The sequence below is a fragment of the Haemaphysalis longicornis genome, unplaced genomic scaffold, assembly GCF_048455015.1.
Source record: "Haemaphysalis longicornis isolate Haplotype H1 unplaced genomic scaffold, Haemaphysalis longicornis Haplotype H1 scaffold_712, whole genome shotgun sequence".
Lineage (NCBI taxonomy): Eukaryota > Metazoa > Arthropoda > Arachnida > Ixodida > Ixodidae > Haemaphysalis > Haemaphysalis longicornis.
In genome coordinates this window covers 48,571-69,512 of record NW_027526426.1, presented here as the reverse complement: position 1 = coordinate 69,512, position 20,942 = coordinate 48,571, and the positions used below count along the sequence as shown (strand labels likewise).

The window sequence follows — 20,942 nt, the reverse complement described above, 5'->3', positions numbered from 1 at the left end:
GTGCAGCAGTGTGATAAGGTTGAGTAACGCTGCCATGGCTCATGATAGGAGTTACACAGTTCTTAATTTGTATACTACGTTTGGGGGATGCGTTTTTTTTTTCAATTCGTTCATTTCAGGTTTCACGCACGATCCGATTGTGATATGGCTGCAGCCGCAAAGATTAGGCATGCACGTTCGTTTGTAGTTATAGTTACTTGCGTTGCGTAACTTGCGTGATTGTTGGGCAAGTGTTTGCGTCAGCCAGGAGGCAGCTATGGAAGTTGACTGTTCATTTTCATGAATCGCTTTGCATGGGCTCGGCATCGGGTTACGTGCGGATGCGGCACCATTCTCTATACGCATTATCTCATGGGGCGGTGCCTGATATTCAAACGTTTTTTTGTAGAATTTTCATGACGGTGGGGCTTTGCTGACTACCATTTTTAGCGGCTGGGTGTGTGATAATTGACTGGTGAGGTCATTAAAGGGTGCCTATCTTGCCCTTTTCTCCTGATAAAGCTTCTGGAAGGAGGGAGAGAGTAAGGGGAAACCACGCGGCGGCTCGCGTTTGCTGCTTGTTGCCCTGCATCTGTTAAAGGGACACTCAAGTCAAAATACAAGTTAATTTATACCTACAAATTGGCTAACCGAGAACACGAATATACAATTCTTACTCGTAGCTTTTTAACCGCGGAGCTGTTTAAACTTTTGGTTCTGCCGTGGGGTGCGATCAGAAAGCTGTCATCATCGGCAAAGTGAACAGGGTGAAAATGTTAGGCCAAGAAGTGAGAGGGCAGGTGGCGAGGAGGCACGAAACCCACGAGCCTCAAGAAGAAAATGCGGTTAGGGTGTCCCGGGAATCGAACGGCGGACCTTTGCGCAGTGAAACCAGCAACCTACCCACCGGGCCACCCCAAAAGGCCGAGGGGGTATGGGTTCACCAGCGGCGGGGTACAATAACATGTGCAGCCAATTGGAACGAAAAAAAAATGTTGTGTTGGCACCCAGTGGGCAACACCTGCAAGGACAAAAGGCCAGATAAAAAATTTTCACAAGTATTACAGCAAGATGGGTTCATTTTGAAGCGCACAAAATAAATAAACCTAACAACGAATTGAGGCGCCCATAGCGTACGAAAACCAATCTCGTCTTCCCAGGCGACCTCATTACGAGACGGGAAGGAAAATGCACACATTGGTTTGGGAGGTTGGAAATAAATAATAAAAGAACCAGAAAAGCGATAACATACCCCCCCCCCCACACACACACACACAAATTAAGCAGAACAGAAAACAATTAAAAGACCGGCGCCACATAAGAAATAAGAAAAAAGATAGACAAACCAGGGGGAAAATGCTTCCCGTGGTCGAAATCTCACCTTAGCCCCTCACGTTATGAAACCGGCTTCTATGCGATTGCATTCGTGGCGTGATCTCTCGCGTGCTGTTCTCCTCGCCAGTTCACGTGCGTCCGCACCTGAAGAGGGAGTACAGACGCCGAGTTCGCGCTACAGACGTCGAGTTTGTGAAGCCGGTTGCCGCGGCTTCTGGCGCGTGCTAGCGCCACCTTGGGGGATTTGTGAAAGCCTGCGGACTAAACGATCCGTATCTGCTAGTCATAGAGAACTTTCAGCGACAAGTTCGGAAACCCATGTGAGGTGCAACAGCCGGGTCTCCGAGGGAGGGAGAGAGGCCGCCAGCTCTACTGTTTCTCCAGCCTTGCATCACTAGTGCAAGTTGCGCCAATTTTTTTTTTTTTTTTTTTTAAGGTTTAGTAGGAAATAGCGAAAACGGGAAGACCGGTGCCGCCACTTCAGCGGAAGAGGTTAAGGCGTCTAGCGTGTGCAACGTCTTTCCTGGATGCCGCTGGATGGCTCCACTTGTCCATACTTGTAGCCTTGTGCACAACCATATGCACACGGCTGCAGGACAACTGTTACCTTCAGTCTTCTCGTTGGTGGCGACAGTGCAGAGGCATTCAATCTCCTGTTTTTTTCTTTTATGTGCTTTTCTAAAAAAAATTTACCCGGCTTGGCACTTCGGTGTCCACCCTTTACAATGAGTTCCTGGTCACAATGATCATGACAATCATAATCATGATAATGATCATGGGGCGGCGGTACCTCTTTTCAAACAAGCGTGTGAGCTACGAATGAGCGGTTTGTTCGACGCTAACATTCCCGTGGCCTCAAAATGACAATATGTTTTTCTTCAACAAAGCGTCAATGCTGATCACGGGTCCCATGGTCACAGAACATTTTGCTTGCTTGTCCGGAGCTGCAAAGAACATGGGAGTTCGGGAAAACTTGATTTGTCTGAAACTGAACAAACCGCTCAGTACGTGGTAGCGTCACTAGCGTTGTATTCGTTTGCTTCTATACCGCTATACATCACCTCTGCCTCGCTTGCTTCCGGCTTATCGTGATGCAAAGAGTGGCTGCTGCAGCAGCCGCTGCTTGCGTCCCGTTTTATTTGCGATTTCTCAGCAATTATGGCATCTTTCAGCACCGGATCAACGGTAAAATGGATACGGGAAGGCCAGACTTTCATTTGACACGAACTTGCAGGTGGCCTTCAGTGTCCTTTCAATTCGAACCGCAACGTTGCGCCGTCTCAGTTCTAACTTCGAATTAATGAAATTTCAAACTAACGAAAGTGAAGGAGTAACAACAGTATACGGCGATAGAGAAGCAGTAAGACATGTAAATTGAAAAAATCCGTAATTGCCGCTTGCCTTTTGCCCTATAAGGGGACGACAAGAACTTTTTGCTCAAAGTTGCAGGTAGGGCGAAAGGCCTCCTTTTCGCTTTTTTCAAAACTGAACAAGAGACGGGTGGTATTCCATCCGACACGACATTCGAGCGTACGGCCGCACTGGTGCTGGGTCCTCCTCCTCTTCGTCGTCAATGGCAGCGACAGGTTTTGCGTTTCGGACATAAGAAATAATGACCCGATCTGCTGGCGCAGCAGAACGCACTGCACTCGCTCTCTCACCGCCGTAGTCCGCAAAGAAGACGTCTTCGACAGCGTCCGCCATGCAGGTTTTAATTGGTTGTACCCAATTTTACCTCCTCTGCCTGCTTTGCCCCACTTTCCGGAGACGACGCAGCGTAGCAAGGGGTAGACAGCGGGAGTGTTTCTGTGGCCGTGTACCCCAGGCTCTACGTCACCGACGCAGGGGCGCGTAGTTAGAATTATCTGTAGCGGGCGCCATTCACGTTAGAATTAACAAACTTTCTTCTATGGGAGCTTGGTCGGACCAAAACGCACAGTTCGAATTATCCATAAATTGAAATTACTGAAAACTTAGAACTCACGAGCCTTCCCTGCAACACTTTTATTGTTAAGGAAGGCCCGCCGCAGTGGCCCAGTGACTAAGGCGTTGTGCTGCTGAGCCAAATAACGCGGGTTCGATTCCGGCTGTTTTTCTGGTGGAGGCGAAAAGAAAAAAAAAACGTCCGTGTGTTCGAGATTTCGGCGAACGTTAAAGGGGCCATGCAGACAAAATGCAAGTTTGTTTTATTCGAAAGATTAATTTTGTGTTTTGTAGTGCCCCCAGCGCTTTTCTGGCAGCAAGTGATGCTTTAGTCACTGAAGTAGTAGTAGTATAAACGTTTATTTGCCATAGATGGTAAAGGAGCGGAGGATGATCTCCTGCATTGGTCGTGAGGTGATCGCCCCCTTTGGTTGGCGCCCCTAGTCCGGGATGTCATGGCCTTCCGCAGCACGAAGAGCCCGGTTCACCACACCACGCTGGTTCTCCAGGACCGCGCTGGTCAGCACGGCCTCCCACTGCTCCGGTGATGGCGCCAGGACCTCCGGTAGTTCCTTGACGCCCTTACACTCCCACACCATGTGGTATAGGGTGTTGGGCGTTCCGCTGCAGAACTGGCATTCGAAGCTGTATAATGTGGGGTACATCATATGCAATTGTGTGGCATGTGGGAAGGAATTTGTCTGAAGTCTTCGTAGTTGTGTTGATTCTTCTCTGGTGAGCTTTGGATTAGGAGGTGGGTATTTCCTTCTTGCAAGCCTGAGGTGTTCCAAGATGTCTTTTCTTCGTTTGGCGATGGGATGGCTGTGCGGCATCCCGGGCAAGACGTGTGTTCCCGGGCTTCTGTTTTAGTCACTGAAAAATTAATCAATTTAAAGGAGTACTGACACTAAATTTCATAGATCAGGTAACTATGTAAAAATCTCCCTTTGTATATGGAGATACCCTCTCGGAAGTTTAAACTGTAGCCGTTCTGTAGAACATACTTTAAAAAGTTTCAATCCTGGCGCGCGCGAGAAAGCTCATTCGCGAAAAAGCGACGCACTGCTGTCAGCTATAACAAGCATACGGCGCGCGATACCTAGTACGCACTGTTTCTTCTATGTTGACGTGTACTTTCGTAACTTCCATTGTTTCACCCTACCATTATTACTGCTGTAAAATGAATATGCATTACATTTAAGTGCAAACAGCTCATTCGGCAAGATTATAAGCCCTGCCTAACTTGCGTTTGCTTTTCTCGGCCTCAGCCAATTGCACGGCTGTGCATTGACGCCATATAGGTTCTAGTGCGGGAAATGAGCTAGTGAGTCACATGGCCATTCCATTTTTTTTTCTTATTAGCTTATTTTATCGAAGTTTACGTTAAGAGTGGTGTCAGTATAATTTTAACGAGGCAGTCTTTCGGATGAACCAACTTGTGTTTTGTCTGCACGGCCCCTTTAAAGATCCCCGGGTGGTCAAAATTAATCCGGCGCCCTCCACCACGGGGAATGCAGCATCATCTTAGGGGACGTGGCAGCTTCGCACGGACCAGATTCGACTCAAGCCACACTGCCTTCGCGAGGCCACGTATGAAAAAAAAAAATTATATCACGCGCAACCAAGACATTTGTCTTTGTAATTATACCCTATACTGGCGTTGTAAGTGATGAAATGGGTAGCGAGGTCTGAGCGATGTTGTGAGCAGAAGGAGCAATACCGAGGGTACATCTTTTAGGGCAGGATTTCTGAGCGTGCTGCAGAAGGTAAATCTAGGAGGAAAGTTGGGTGAGAGCCGTTTTTCGGGTAATGTGAGGGGTGTAGGCGGCATTGGCGAGGAGCGCTTCGCCGGCTCGTGGCAGCTAGGGGAGGTGCCCTTCAGAGATGGCATCGATTTAGCGTTAATTGCTTCTTACGGTTCGTATGATGAGGCAATGCGCACAGAGGCTGTAGTCTGCCTGCATTTATAACCATCTGATTACGACCGCTGAATGCATGGCAGGTGATACAAGCATCTCCTTGCCTTCCTTACTATCTTTGATTTTCATATCTCCCCTACTTATTCCTTACTTTGCCGCCTCTTCAGCGCATAAATTTGGGGTAGTTGGTGATACGACTTCGACATGGCAAAAAGTGCACTAGACGGGGCAGAAGAAGACGGGGACAGAAGAGACAGTGACACGGGACGATGCGCTAGACATCAACTGAGGCTTTATTGACAAGAAAGGCAACATACATATAAATGCGCAGAAACGCTAAAGAAGGCGCAGCTTTCACAGAGAATGTGATTTAAGCTGTATAGATAGGCTTTTTCTTTCGTGTGCAAAGGGTGTGCTCGCGCATTCGTCATTTTCCTTGATAATACAGAACGCCTCGAAGATCTCTCTTCGCAGTTGCGTCCTAAAGCTGCGCAGGACGCGTGTTCCCTGTAAGTCAGGCGTGCAAGAGCACCGCCGGCAGTGATCTGCCAAATGTCCTCCCCCGCCCATGAATTTACGGCTGCGTGATGCTCTCTCAATCGTTCTTTAATGCAGCGTCCGGTCCGTCCGACGTAGCATTTTCCACAATCTAGTGGAATCCTGTAGTACATACACCACACCTACTTTAAATTCCATGAAGTGTCTGGTGTGCTTAGTTGTGCAGCCAGCCTTTCCAGCTTCTTTGTTCATGGTTTTGCACATACGTGCAAGCTTGCCTGGCGCCGGAAAAAGAACCTGGGTGCCACACCTATAGTTCGTTCCACAAGCTACGTGCAGAACTGTGGAAGCTACATTGTTGTCAACAGTCCGCCAACTCAGGGCGCAAAATTGTCGCTTCCCTTCACGGTAAGTTAGGCGCCCTCAGTGTGCGGACTGTTGACAACAATGTAGCCTCCACAGTGCTGCACGTAGCTCGTGGAATGAACTATAGCTTCACGCCCCTTTTTTGAGCCGGTGGGGCGCTCGCCCCGTGTCACGGTCTCTTCTTCTGTCCCCGTCTTGTGCGCTTTTTACCGCGTCTAAGTTTGCCGCCTCCTTTACATTTGCCTTCTTTACGCCAGCTTTCATACATGCCGCAAATCACAGTAACGAAGAAGGTAGCTGTGTCGGATCAACGCCGTAGTAAGAACCACCTGAGGGGGCATGGGTTGGATTTTTTTTATTTGCGGTACAATGCCCGTTGGCATAAAAATGATGCATTTACAGATAGAGGGGGGCACCCGTGTCACGGAGGAAGGCAAGAAATGAGCGGTGGTGGGGTCCCCAGAGCCGCCACTGGAGGTCGGGGGGTCTTCTATGATGGAGGCCTGTGCCTCTAAGGTGTCGACTTGTGGCTGAGTTCTTTGCCGCGGAATGAGCGGCCTAATTATACCGTGCAAGCAGCCTCGTGAGGTGGGAAAAAAGGTTAATAATGAAAGATGCTGCATTTAGGGAGGGGGCGCTACAATAATTAAGACAACAGTAACAGGCTGGTAGTAGCCGTGGTAGAAGTAATAAGACATTATAGCAATATTGTTTGAACCGATGCACAGAGATTAACTTGAAAAAAAAAGTTGCCGGTGGTTCGTGTAGTGCTGTGGGGGAGAGTCACCCGAAAGTCGCGCAACAAACTTGACGAGAAAACGAACGAAGAATTACGAAGAGAAAACATCGTCTACTCAGCCCGAACAGTGCAACAAAATTCCCAACAAGAAACACTTTTAAATAAAATTCATGGACGGTAACCTCAAGGTTACACGACGCAGCCGAAAAAAAAAAAAAGAAAACATTGGAGGTCCAAATGGGCCTCCAATGGATTTTCGACGACTACGACGACGAAGATGATGCTTATCGGCTTCCCCTTCGTAACAGAGTGGCGTTGCACAGCGACCTTAGTCGTAACGCCACTGTATAATCACCACCCGCCGCGGTGGCTCAGTGGCTAAGGCGTTGCGCTGCTGAGCACAAGGTCGCGGTTTCGATTCCCGGCTGCGGCGGCCGCTTTTCTGATGGAGGCGAAAAGCAAAAACGCCTGTGTACGAGATTTCGGCGCACGTAAAGATCCCCAGGTGGTCAAAGTTAATCCGGAGCCCTCCACTACGGCGCGCCTCATCGCCTGCGTTGCGTCGGCGCGTTAAACCCTGCAATCAATCGATCAATCACTGTACAATCACCTCGCCCCCCCCCCCCAAAAAAAAAAAAAGAAAAAAGAAAAAGAAAACTTTATGGAATTTTTGTGCTGGTCTGACTGTTTGCATGTCTTTCCAGGAATTGTTTGTTCTCTGCTCTTTTCCCACCAACATTCCAACCTTCTTTTACTAACCTCTGCTGTCCAATTCTACAATATGTCGCAATCGTTTCAGCTGGGAATCTACAACGACATCTGCTGGCGTACACGTGCATGATTAAAATGATTCTTTAAGTATTTCACATGGTGCGTGTCAAAAGTTGTGGATTTAAACGAGCGAGAAAGACCGGAGCGTAGGCGTGTGTCCATAGTGTTCGAATGAACTTCCAATCAGATGCGCACAGCTTGCATTTGCATACTCTATATTCACACCCAAAAGTCCCATGTCAGCACGGATAATCCACCAAAAATGACAACATCCCTGCCTTACTAAGTTAATTGAACAGTCATCCACAGTACTCCGCATCTCATATACATATATGGACGTCTGGCTCATGCCTGGGCTGAGGTTTTTTACGCTATGCATTGCCCACGCACACCAACTACGTTGCGGTTGTCTGTGAATTTCTTATTGCGCGTTTGTTTAATTGTTTTTAACTTCCTTAGTATTCGATATCTGCTTCGTGATCTCTCCCCCTCACAACCTGACCATACCTACTGGACGAAAGAACGCGATATCGCCCTTGCACAGCCTCTTCTCTTCTTGATCTTTTGTGAATCAGGAGTATCTGGTACACGTAAATGGCATAAGCAGCCCAAGCAGCACCTGAAACTTTTCCGATGGGCCAACGCGCTATGCCGTCGCACAAGTTCCGCAACGCTGCCTCCACGGCACCGAGCGACGGACGACAAGCGCGAAACCGAAACAAAATTTTCCGTTCTCTTTTTGGTTTTGCGCAGGTATTATTTGCCATTAATTTTATAAAACACTCTGAATAAATAAATTAGTCTAAGGTAAATGTATTTATAGCTTTTAAATGGTTAATTACATAAAACAACTACTTTCATTTGGTAAATGTGGTTACCGTGACAACCAGTGAACCGGCGTTGTAAACAAAATACATCATGGCGGCTGTGCGTGCTTTGAAAAGCCAGTTCATTTGCTGAACAAGCTTTTTCTTAGTAGTGAGTCGTTTTTACAGCGTTAAACAAGAGCCTAGATTGGCCAGTGTTGTCGCGGTGACTGCAAGGGTACGTTCAGTTTCGGCAACACTGCATCTGGTAAGACATCTGCGCTGTTTTTCTGATGGGCATCCGTGCAATCAACAAGCGGGAAGACGAAAAAAGTGCTACAGTGGTAAAAATTCGGTGATTTTCACTTTTCAGTTTGCTGCCATGTCGTCCAAAAAGCGCGAGGCGCCCGAAGGGGCCGACGATATCGGGCCCGGCCAGGCTTATCTGCCTTTCGTTGTGATGGAGGACTTGCTCGACAAGCTCAAACTCATCAACTACGACACCGAGTTTGTAAACCAGCTCAAGATAAAGCCCATCAGCAGGTAGCTACAGTTTTTTAGGGGCAAACCCCCTTAGGGGCTGGGGCTGTTGGCGTCTCCTGTCGTCGTCTTAATAGTCTCATGTAGTCACGGTACTAAAACACCGGAAACTCCTCGCGCTGGAACGTAACGCGTGCTAAAAAAACACCGGGACACTCGTTTATGCCTCGCGCTAGAGAGCTTCGTGCTTCAATGACACGAGACTTTTACAGCAAAGCTGTATACTAGTACCCCCCAATGGTTTCATCTCCGTTGGCAAAAACGCCTAGGCGCCAAGAATACACTGCATGCTTCGCCCCTCCCCATGTTTGACGTCTGTGGAGATGGCCCGGGATTTTTGTAAGTCATGAACCTTAATTGTGTTTTCATGACTTGAAAGGTTTGCTTAACCGTGTAAAACAGTGCGGGTGAAAGCACCAGACCTTTCTGCGGTGGTTTGTCCGGGCGCCTTTGGGTTGATTGCACATCAAACAATGTTGTGATGTTCTGACTGCCGCCCCCTTTTGATTCCCGATTTTTTTGTTTTGTGACTGTTTATGTTTGACCATTCTTTAGAAAAGCAGGCTACTAGTTAGGACCTTTGCTCTTACTGCAGTCAGCAGCACTTCTTCAGCGATGAAATAAAATTATACTTAGCAGTTGAAACTGAACAACGCCCCGATGTGGCCCGTTTCTTCCGGAAAAAATTGTCTCATTCTGTTGCTTTCAGGCATTACTTCGCGGTGCCAATGAACCCGGGAGAACAGTTTTACGTCTTTTCTTCTCTGGCAGCTTGGCTTATCCAGCAGTCCGGAATTACCTTCGAAATGCCGCAAGAGGTGAGTTTCAATGACTTTTACCTGTGGTCAGCTGCACGCAAGCAACCACTTTTCGTACAGCGGGGCGGTGTATCGCAGCATGCGCTGCCATTTTTTTTCTTGCTTGTTTACGTGTGACACCTCTATTTGAAGCAATATGTTATATCATTTTCAGTCGGATGACCCAAACACTACCATATCCAACATTCTGGACGTGCTTCGAGGCATGGTAAGGGCAGTGTATTTGAATTTAACGGAACTACGTGAGCATCCCTCGTGGATATTGTGTTTCACCTCTGCCATGTCTGTTTTTTTCTTTTTCCCAGGGCATTCCCATTGATTTCCCTCCTAGCCGACTCAAACAAGGCTGGGGAGAGCACGCGATCTTTGTCCTCGACCATTTGGCTGACAAGGCGCTCAAGTCAAAGCACTTTTCGTGGAGAACGTGAGCATCCTGAAAATTATACTCCAACTGTTTTCAGTTTTCCAGTGGCCCCCTCAGCTGTCTGTTGCATCTTTGAGAGTAGCTTGGCTTGTCTAAGGATTGATAAAAGCAATCTTTGAGAATACCTGTAAGTGCTGGCATAATTTGGCAACCTTTTTGACTCTGATGGAGAAGCATGCCTTGAGAAACGTGACAGCTGTTTATCTCCACAGATATGTGAGGAGCATTTGCAGTTTTGTGTGAAAAGAGGTTCTATCATAAGAAAAAGTGGTTGTATGGTCAAATTTTTCCGTAGAAGCTAGGCAGGTATCGTATGATATGACAAAGGAAAGGTGCCCTTCTCTGCACAAAGGGGCAGTGGCAGTCAGTGCGGAAAAGAAAGGAATGACGAGAGGTGGTCCGAGTAGAAGGGAGTGCATGTAAGGAAATGATACCGCTTTGCAAAAGTATTGATATTGTGTAGGGTGGTGGACAGAAGATGTCGAGCATTGGGCAAAAACATGCTTTCTACATTTAAGGGTGGACACTGGTCTTGAGGACCAAAAATTTGCCAAAAAATCAATTTTTTGTATTAATTTTATTTGCAGTCTACAGGTCCCAAAGAATGTACCTGCAAAATATCATAGCTGTATCATAAGTATTCACAAACCTGTCGCCCTTTGAAGTCGCCTAAATGACCATTTTTGCCTATGTTTGAAAACTTTGTGCCCTGTTTTCTCAGAACCAATTTTTTTCCCACATGGTCAGCTGTCGGGTACAATATCTTGGGATGTACTGGTTCGATTTACATCATTTTTGCTGCATTTGAAAGCTTATGATTTGAACAGTGCAATAAACGTACAGAATTTATTTTTGCTGGCACAAGACTTTATGCAATTAGTTCTACAGAAACATTGTAAATTGATGACCTGACATTTACGAATTTTACAGCGTTTGCAGAAACCATGCTAAAATTACTGCAGTGGTATAGTTGCACTCCCTGGACCTTGTAGAGCACAAAGGAATAAAAGCTATTTGAGTATTTCATAGGTACATAATGAAAAAATTGCCCGAAACGGAGTGGCATAACATGTTGCACAACTTTAAACTTACACCGCATAGACGAAAACTGACTGCATATTTATGCACAGGATGTTGAAATACACTCAATGTGTAAATCTCAAGCGCATAGGTTAAAAAATAACAAAAATGTCCTCAAGACCAGTCTGCCCCCTTAAAGACGTCCCTTATTTAACGCGCATTATCGAGAAACTTGTCCCAAGTTGCCTCTTGCGTGTGACAGAACAGGTGTCTGTGCTTTTGTCATAAAATCTGAGGGACTTGAAACCAGTCAGAATTCGAGTTTAAATTTGTGGTTTAGTGTCTCATTTAGTGCACTGAAAGCACGTCTTTGCTGCTATGAGGCATGCCCTGTCAGAGTGCTTTGCAAGGTTGCAGATATATTTTTGTTTTACATGCATGAAATGCTGGGCACAAGTGAACTGAGACGGGCTAGTTGGTGCATGATGCCTTTTAGAAAAAACAGCGCCAAAAAACGATACGACAGGGAGTAAAGAGCGCAGTGTTTGTCTTTACTCCCTGTCGTATCGTTTTTTGGCGCTGTTTTTTCTAAAATGCTGGGCACAGCAGCTGTAAATTTTTAATTCCAAGAAGCATCTGCAGCTATTCTTGCATTTGATACAATGCTCTGCAGTAAGTGTGTAGTTAAAATGGAATCAGCTACCGTTCACTGCATTACATTTTTACCAGTAGCTCTGAAGCAGCGCTACTCATTTTTTCTAGTCGATCATTTCAGCCACACTTCAAAGCAGTGCACTTTTTACCTTATATTTACACCTTGCTTTGTCTTTGCTTTGTTGCTATATAGAGGTTACCATTTGGTTGAGAACTTCACTTTGCAATGGCACTCCCACATCTGACCCTTGCCTGCACGTGAGTGAAAGTCATTGCACTTTTAAGTTTTTGTTTCGCTTTGCTCGCTGTGTTGTTTGAGTGAAATTATGATTTTTCCACGTTCTATCTTGCTCACCATCTCCTGTGCATTCCTTACGCGAAAGACTGCATTCGTTATGGTTATTTCTTTTTTTAACGTTTATTGAATCCAGAAAAAACATGTAGAAAAATGTCTGCCCTCGTTTGAGTGAGTGACATTTGTCATTTGTGAAATGAAGCACGCCTCTTTCTGCAAGTATGGCAGTTGGTGCTTAGTGGGCCGTGGAATGAGGGCGGTTAATGAAGCAATAGGGCACTGAAGACGCCTTGTTTGCTGTCAGTCCTCCTAGGCGGTGCCACCGTACCGCTCGAGACAGCTGTCTACCCTCGCTTTTTTTTGGACCAGATTTGTGCCGGGATAATGTTTGTTATAATTGATTGCACTCGTCTTCGTGAAACATTGTGTATGTCCGACAAACAAGGTCATGTTATATGATGTCGCCTACACCAATCAGCCAGTCTTGTACAAGACAACCCCAAAGCGCCAGAGTGCTGTGCAGCTATAACAAGCATGGTGCACGCAGTACCAACAGCAGTATACGCACTGGTGCTTCTATGTCTGTGTGTGTGTTTGTATCTTCCATTATGTACCCCACCATTCTTACTGCTATAAAGAGAATATGCATTGAACTTAAGTGCAAATAGTTCGTTCTGCAAAGTTCTAACTTGCATTTTCTTTTGCCAGCCTCAGCCAATCGCACAGCTGCCGCATAATACGTAGTAGGTTCTGGTGCGGTAAATGAGCTAGTGGGTCGCAATGCCATTCTCTTTTTCCCTAACCGTATAGCTTATTTGAGCGAAGTTTGCGTTAAAAGTGGTGTCAGTATGATTGTAACGAGGCAGTCTTTCGAATGAACCGAACTTGTGTTTTATCTTCATGACCCCTGTAAAAACCCATGTGCCCTATTGCTGTTCAAGGCTGTTGCCTCCAGAGGAACAGTTGGAAGAAGACACGGTTGTCGACGACGCTGCTGAGGTGACCCTAGAGAAGATTGAAGAAGAGATGTTAGAGGTTTGTAGCTGCCATTTTTTTTTTTTTTTTTGCTGCCTATCATTGCTGGCTCGTCTTTCAACTTCCACCAGCCTGCACTCACTCTTGTGCACTTGTAAAAAACCTTCTAAAAAAGGAAGGAAGCTCACACTATTGCGTAAGACTTGATGGTCGCGAAGCTGTACGCAACCTTCACGACCATCACGAAGGTTTAAGTCCATGATTGCAGCCCATTTGCTTCTTCTTCGCTGCCGCAGCGACCTTTACTCCATCATTGTTGCTATAAGCGTGAGCTTCTTTCATTTTTTTTTTGGAGGGGATAATCATTGGACATCACCTTGGAAGGGTGTACGCTGTGACGTGTCTTTCTCATTCTGAGCAAGTGTTGCCCCGATTACAATGAACAGATGCACACACGAGCGCTCGGAATTTTTTTGGTTTTGTTAACTGCCAGGTGGTCGCCGCGAGGCCCGCGTTCCTGTGCGTGTGCTCGGCAATTTCGTGGTATTTTTAACTGCAGACACGAAAAATTACGATTAGCTAAACAGCTTTGCGGTTAAAAAGAAAAGAATTGCCCTAAATCTTCGCTTCTCTTGAATTCAAGTTCAGTTTGGCAGTGGTGTGTCACAGCAAGGTCGAGTGCCAGGCTTTCTCAGAGGTGTACACTTGGGAGAAGGTCCGCAGAACCCCGTGCGCCCTTCGAGGCAAAGATTTGAACGACGCAGCCTGCACAAGTGGTTCAGAAAAAAAAAAAAAAAAAAAAAAAACATGTCCACAGAGGGGGCAAAGGGGAAAACTAGGGCCCATTCCCATTTCTGGATATGAGGTTGAGGATATAAAGCAGTGGCTCTCAGGTAAAAGGGGTCCTCAAGGGCATTTCAGGGGTCTGCAAAGCCCTCCTTGAAACTTCTCCCCCCCATTTATTTCTCCTTTTTTCCAAGTGCACCAAGGTGGCTTCACTACATGACTTGTGTGTTTAATTTCTCTGCGTAGCACAGGTCTTAACCTTTTTGCACAATATACCAGGCATGCGGGAAAAGTCAGCCGCACAAAAGGCGGCATATAGCCTTCTGGGTGAGTTTTATCTGCAAAAGCGAATTCTTTGACAATATGACACGCATCTGTATAAAAGTCAGACAAGAAAGGCGGGGATTGAATAAGTATGTGGGTGACTTTATCTGCAAGTGCAAATTGCTTGATATGACACTGATCAACGTAATTCATCGTGTGCTTCCCCATTGCTTTTGCAAGCCCTAAAGGGGTCCCCGGCACACGCATAGTTGAGGACCACTGCTATAAAGAATCTCAATTTCACACGAGTGAAAAGACTGATTGCTTGCTCGCATCGCTTACAAATTCCTTGAAATTATGTGGATTTTTGTAGGGTTTACTGTTCTCATAACCCTCTCCCTACCGCAAAAAGGCAATATGTACGAAGTTTACCAGAAAATGTTTGGCACTCAATTTGTAGAACTTTCTTTTTCTAAATAAGATGGCACCATTATTGTGATGAATTAACGTCTTTTATTTCTCTAATTGTGTTCAAAATATTGCTCTAGAATGGATCCATGCGACACCATTATTGCGGTGAAATAACGTTTCTTTATTTCTTTAATTGTGTAAAAAAAAAAAAAAAGATTGCTTGAAGGTGGCTTCACCGCATGGTCGCAGTGTCTTGCAAAAAAGCGCCGCCAGGGCTCCAAAATGACCGATGACGCCTATAGTCGTCATCGGTCATTTTCGTACGAAATCTCATGATGAATATACTCGTCAAGGGGAGCGAAGGGGTTTTAATTGGAGTTTTTTAGGGTTGAAGCAACTTAGGGGCTCGGGCTGCCAGCATCTCCTGTCATCAAGGGACAGGAGACTCTTACATCTCCTGTCATCAGGTTGTCAAGCCGTGGTAAAAAAAAAACGTGTATAATATATAAAATCGGTTTATATATTATATAAAACCGGTTCAAAATAAACAAACGTGATAAACATGGCTAACATGATAAATAAACTAGTATATTTCAGGGTAGCTTGACTGCGGTAGCGTGCAAGCACTTGTTTTAGCGTGGTTCATCTTTGGTAGGAGCAGTACAATTCGTGTGATCGAGCTCAGTTAGTCTACGGTAGGCAAAGGGCTAATTTTCGAAGGCACTAGTTGCATGCCCCCACCCCTTCCAAACCCTGTTCATGAAAGCGTGCTTAAAGCCAATTTATTCCCCGCAAATTTGCTGTTGGCAACTGTTGAGTGGGCTTTCCCCTAAACCGAAAGAAACCCTTACAGAAAATGAAAATGCAGGGAAGGCTTCAAGCCTAGCAGTAATTCTTTACCATGAGAGAATATGTCATCACCATATCAAATCATTTGGTTATTGCGTAATTCTGTTCCATTTCACTGACGGCCCACAAAAACATGCTTGGAAGCAGGTTGCACCTGTTCATGCTTGAAGAGAATTTGCCTAAATAGATCCACAGGTATCAGGGAAAATTGCTGGGTGACCTCGTGTTAGGCCCTACTAACATGATTGCCGTTCCTAATAAGGGCCATACTTTACCTGGTTGTCCAAGGAAAGAGTTGCGGGGGCGGGGGGGGGGGGGGGGGGGGAGTAAAACTAATGCCTTTGGAGATTTCACAAAATAAACAACAAGGAAGCTGTATTATTCTAATGCATTTTTAAGCATAGCGGCACTTTTAAGACCCTCATAGCGCAGATCTTGCCGTCTTGTGTTGGTCACTTTGGTTGTGGTCGGGGGACTCCACCCTTTAGCTTCGAAGAGTAATGTAGACCTGCCATAGTTTGAATTTGAAGCAACACAGATTTTGTTTTAATTATTAAAAGCTCTCGTAAGCACGACTCGGGGGCAAGATAACATCTCTTACTGTGGCCAAGTACCCACTTGAATCCATTTACACAGAAATCGTTAGTACAGGGGTGATCCAGCTGCGCCATTTGCGCCATTTTGCTACAATTGTACTCTCCTGCGCCCTGCTGCGCCCAGTGGTGTTTTACTTGCGCCAAATGCTCCGAACAGCTTGAACCCGGTCTTTCGGCCGAGAGTTGTCCCCTCAAACCAGCTGAAGCGAGAGACGATCATTCTGCCGCTGGTTCCTAGGTTGGCAACTTGGAGGAAGTGGTGCGCTTAATTATTGGGTTGCCCCAGCCGAGCTCTGCTCATGGTGCAGCCACAGTGCAGCAATAGTGCAGCCACAGTGCAGCAATAGTGCAGCCACGGTGCAGCAATAGTGCAGCCACGGTGCCGCTTCGGAGCAGAGATGGTGATTCGGCAAGTCGGCATGCGTACACTCCGGTGGCGTGGACCGCAACGCAGTGGTTTCCCGCACTGCTGCAAACAAGCACAATGGCATTACTTCATGTGTATCGCTTGTAGAAAACTAGCGATTGACGTTCGGCCACTCGTGACAAGATGCACAAATGAGAGTCTATACTTTTCTGCGCTCGTGGCGAATCGTTTTATTACTGTGCGGCCTTATATTTAGGGCTACTGCAGTGGAGTAGCGCTAGCCAAAACTGCATCAGCGTAAGTTTAAACAACTTGCCGTTTGGGATTTTCGCAGCGGGTTTCTCTTTGTTTTTGTTTTTTGTTCTTTTTTTTTTCATTCCGCGTGACGGTATTGAAAATAAAGCCCCTTCATATTGCTCTTATCCACCGCCTGGGTGGCCGGGAATGTGGTGCTGATGTCGGCAATGAAAAGCGGCTCAGGTGGAATTTGGAAGAAAAGGGGATCTCATGCCGTGCGTTGCTGAAAAGGGCGGAAAACATTATTTCATCAGGGCAGGCTTTATTAGCAGAAGGCAGCTCTGCCTTTAGCCACACCCTCTCCGAGCTGAATGAACTTAATAAGAAGGCAAGCAAGAAGCAGTAGTATGGTGTGATTTGTGTGAAGTGCAATATTTTCTGTCTAAATATTGTCGAGCCGGATCCGCCGAGCTGGATGAACTGAACGAAACGGCAAGAAGCAACAAATCAGTGCAATATGTTTGAGATAGTGAAATAATTCTATTGTAAATAAAATGGGCCCCCTTTTGGTATCAGTAAGTTTTTGTAATGATTACTTGGTGTTTTTATAAGGTAAAGAAACGCTTGTCATCTGCTTCACTTGCAGCGGTGTCTAGAGGCTGTGGGGGCACACATTTTTGGTGCTTTAGTTACCAGCTTCAGAGTCTACAACTGTGGGGAAGTAATTAGCGTTGCCTGAATGGTTGCCAGCCTTCTTTATCTCCAGATAAATGAAGCTGCAGCATAAGTTTTGTGCTGCTCCCAAGCTGCTCCAAAATCAAGCTATGATACAATAGTGCTCCAAAATAACATTTTTCCGGCTCCCCTGTAAGTAATTAACCACCTTATTAGTGCATGCAATTTCACATGTCAAATGAAGCGAGAAATTTTCAATGTGTTGAACATTCTGTTTGCGTGTAGCCGGAGTTCTAAAAAGACTGGCAGGTGCAAACTGGGACACCTGAAAAATGTGCAGACTCACTGCGAGTGATCGGCAAAGAATAATTAGAAACTGAAAAAACTGTGAAACTGTGAAATAGAAACTGAAGAAAGCAAGAGCACTGTGGCAGATATAAGCGACGTCACAGCAGCAAATGGGTGGCACAGGCAAGCCCAATCAACTGACTTCTTGAGTGGAAGCGTGTGCAATACCTTAGCTGTTTGCGTGCTACACCGGCAGGTGCAGCATCGTCTGGTGTGGAGCTATTATGAACACGTATAATTAACTACTTAGGCATTGGTTAGGCATTGCTTGTCCGAGCTTCTTTGGCAGTACTTACTGCTCATTTAGGATAAATATCACTGAGTTAAAATTTCGCTGAAGCTGGTCTTTAGGGGCCGTGAAGACTAAATACAGCTTTGTCCAGTTTGAAAAAACTGGTCGTTGGTAACTCACTCAGCTCTGTTTTAGCCACGACAGATGTTTTATTAAAGGAGTCATGCAGACCAAATATGAGTTTGTTTTATGTGAAAGATTTCATGTTTTGTAGTGCCCCCGCACTTGTCCGGCAGCAAAGGATGTCGTATTCACTGAGAAATTAATTAATATCGGTTAAAATTTTGATTCTCCCGCTAAATCGTGTGTTTTCGTGACATCTGCCGTGAAGTCATGAGGGTGGGTATTCAAACGAACTTCCAGTGCGTCATTAGGCTCTGCAGCCTTGCTTGCCGCCAATCCTCCTGGATGGCGCTACCATACTCAGCCACGGACCGCTGTCCACTGTTGCTTCGTTTTTGACCGTATTTGCACCTGGCTTGTTTTTGTTATGGTAGAAAGTAATCGTTTTGTGAAACATTGGGCATCCTTGACTAACAGGGTCATGTAAGACGACGTCGCTTACGCCAATCGGTCAGTGTCGTGTAAGACAACTCCAAAGCGGTGGAGTGCTGTGCAGCTAAAACAAGCCTTGTGCGCCCAGTACCAACACGAGTGTGCATATCGGTACTTCTGTGCTTACAAGTACTTTTGCAACTTTCATTGTTTACCCCACCATTCTTACTGCTGTAAGATGAATATGCCTTACATTTAAGCGGAAATAGCTCGTCCGGCAAGCTTATAAGCCGTGCCTGATTCGCGTTTGCTTTTCCCGGCCTCATCCAATTACACAGCTGGGCATATGACATCATAGGATCTGTTGCGGGAAATGAGCCGGTGGGTCGCATGGCCATTCCCTTTTTTCCTAATTATATAGCTTATATTTAAGTGAAGTGTGCGTTCAAATTGGTGTCACTATGATTCTAACGAGGCAGTCTTTTGAACGAACCAAACTCGTATATTTTGTCTGCATGGCCCCTTTACGGGCCGTGAAGACTACATACAACTTTGTCCAGTCTGAAAGGACTGGCCTTTGGTAACTCACTCAGCTCCATTTAAGCCACAACAGATGGTTTTTTTTAAGTGAAAAAAAACAAAAACAAAACAAGTACAATGAAATAATGAAAAAGCTTTGGAATTTTGCGGTACAGGGACGTAATGTTGGCAGGGGTGACGTAGTATAATATGGGCCAGCACTATAAACATGGTCATCAGGGTGTCAGCTGCATGTTGGCATTCAAGTAGCATGATCAAACGGAACTAGAGGCTCCACTACAATCGTCCTGTCATGTTTCTGGGTGGTGGTTTAGGTCGGCAGCTGCCAACCACACTAACAAGATTCAGTGACGTCGTAGAGACGTGGCCAGAAAGTGGCTGAGGAGTTGCACTGCACTCAAATTTTCACCTCGGCCAAATTTACTTTGGACGTGCAGTACGTACCACCAAACCAACCGGGACATGGGTGGTAGCCCCGTGAAATGTGGTGCTGACCTGTAATAAACGTTTAAAAAGGCTCTGTCGCAGGCAGCCCTGCACCTGCCGGTGGATCATGCAAACAGCCATGAAGCGGGAGTGACATTGCTGCCGGCCGGGTGCTTTTTCTCTGGCCAGCCTGGAGACCAGGTCAAGCTCAGCGAGGCACTCTTCTCCTAGGGCTGCTCTGAGGGTGGAGCGTTGCACGCATTTTTGCTGCAGCCGACCAGCTGCAATGGCCACACTCTTCTCAATTTTGGGTTCAAAATCGCCTATTTTTGATGGTTGTTTGCGCAGTAGGTACGCGTATTTCAGCTGTCATACTTTGTATCTTGCCATCTTTTTAGGCAGACTATACAAAAATAAGGTTTTCAGGAGGTCAAAATTTTGAGAGCAGTTGGTCGTTACTATCTTCATTACATGTTCAAAGCCTGTGATAAAATTGGTATTATTGGCATCGGGAGAAAGCAGTCTTTTTAGTGATCAAACTTGTATTTTGTCTTCATGGCCCATTTAAGTTCTTTATGAGCGTAAAAGCATAAGCACACGATTGGGTAGTACTGTGTTTTTGCACCACAATGGTCCACATGGTTTTGACCACTTTGACGAGGGTAGAGCAGGCAGTGCTTTAGTGATCTGAGAACATAAACGTTCATCTAGTGGTGGCTGAAGCAGCTGATATTTATCAGTGAGGGTTATTATGAGGATTGCCTCGTTAGAATAACACTGACACCACTTGTAACGCAAACTTTACCACAATAAGCTAAATAATGAGGAAAAAAGAGAAGGGCCATGCGACCCACTAGCTCAATTTCTGCACTCTAACCTATGATGTCTTATGTGCCCAGCTGTGCAATTGGCTGAGGCCGGCAATAGAAACCGCAAGTTAGGCAGGGCTTATGAGCTTGTAAAACAAGCTATTTGCATTAAAGTTTAATGCATATTCTTTTTAGAGCTGTAAGAATGCTGGGGTAAACAATAGAAGTTGCAAACACATACGTATACATAGAAGTGCCAGTGCGTATACTATTGTTAGTTCTGCTCACACTGTGCTTGTTATAGCTGCACAGCAGTCTGGCGCTTTGGGGTTGTCTCACACGGCACTGGCCGATTGATGTAAACGACATTGTCTTACATGGCCCTGTTTGCCGAGCATTTCCAGTGTTTCATGAATGATTACTATCAAGCATAACAAAAAGAAGCCACGTGCAAATATGGTCAGAAACAAAGCAAAGGCGGACACAAGTGTGGAACAGTATGGTGGCGCCATCTGGGATGACTGGCTGTAAACAAGGCGTTTTGCAGTTGCTGCCTACAAAGCAGCATACGAATGCTCGCTTGAACACCTGTCGTGGATACATCACGCAGATGTCACGAAACACACGATTTAGCTGGAGGATTGTAACTTCTCAGTAAATAAAGCATCGTTTGGTGCCGGACAAGCGCTGGGGGCACTAAGAAACACCAGTCACGAAACACACGATTTAGCTGGAAGATTAAAGTTTAGGCTTACATTGTAACTTCTCAATAAATAAAGCATCGT

The 20,942-nt window shown here is 45.9% G+C and overlaps 1 protein-coding gene across 2 annotated transcripts in view; it reads left to right on the top strand.

The window, feature by feature from the left end:
* The first annotated feature begins 8,418 nt into the window (after positions 1 to 8,418).
* Positions 8,419 to 20,942, top strand: part of LOC144148030 (intraflagellar transport protein 57 homolog) — a 47,925-nt gene continuing 35,401 nt past the window's right edge. The window contains exons 1-6 of one of the 2 annotated variants that reach the window (XM_077679629.1): positions 8,419 to 8,604; positions 8,710 to 8,879; positions 9,586 to 9,694; positions 9,849 to 9,902; positions 10,000 to 10,118; positions 13,029 to 13,122. In XM_077679629.1, the coding sequence (XP_077535755.1) occupies positions 8,719 to 8,879; positions 9,586 to 9,694; positions 9,849 to 9,902; positions 10,000 to 10,118; positions 13,029 to 13,122 (537 nt within the window). In that variant the 5' untranslated portion in view covers positions 8,419 to 8,604; positions 8,710 to 8,718. The remainder of the gene's footprint in view (positions 8,605 to 8,709; positions 8,880 to 9,585; positions 9,695 to 9,848; positions 9,903 to 9,999; positions 10,119 to 13,028; positions 13,123 to 20,942) is intronic. The other variant, XM_077679630.1, reaches the window with a different exon arrangement.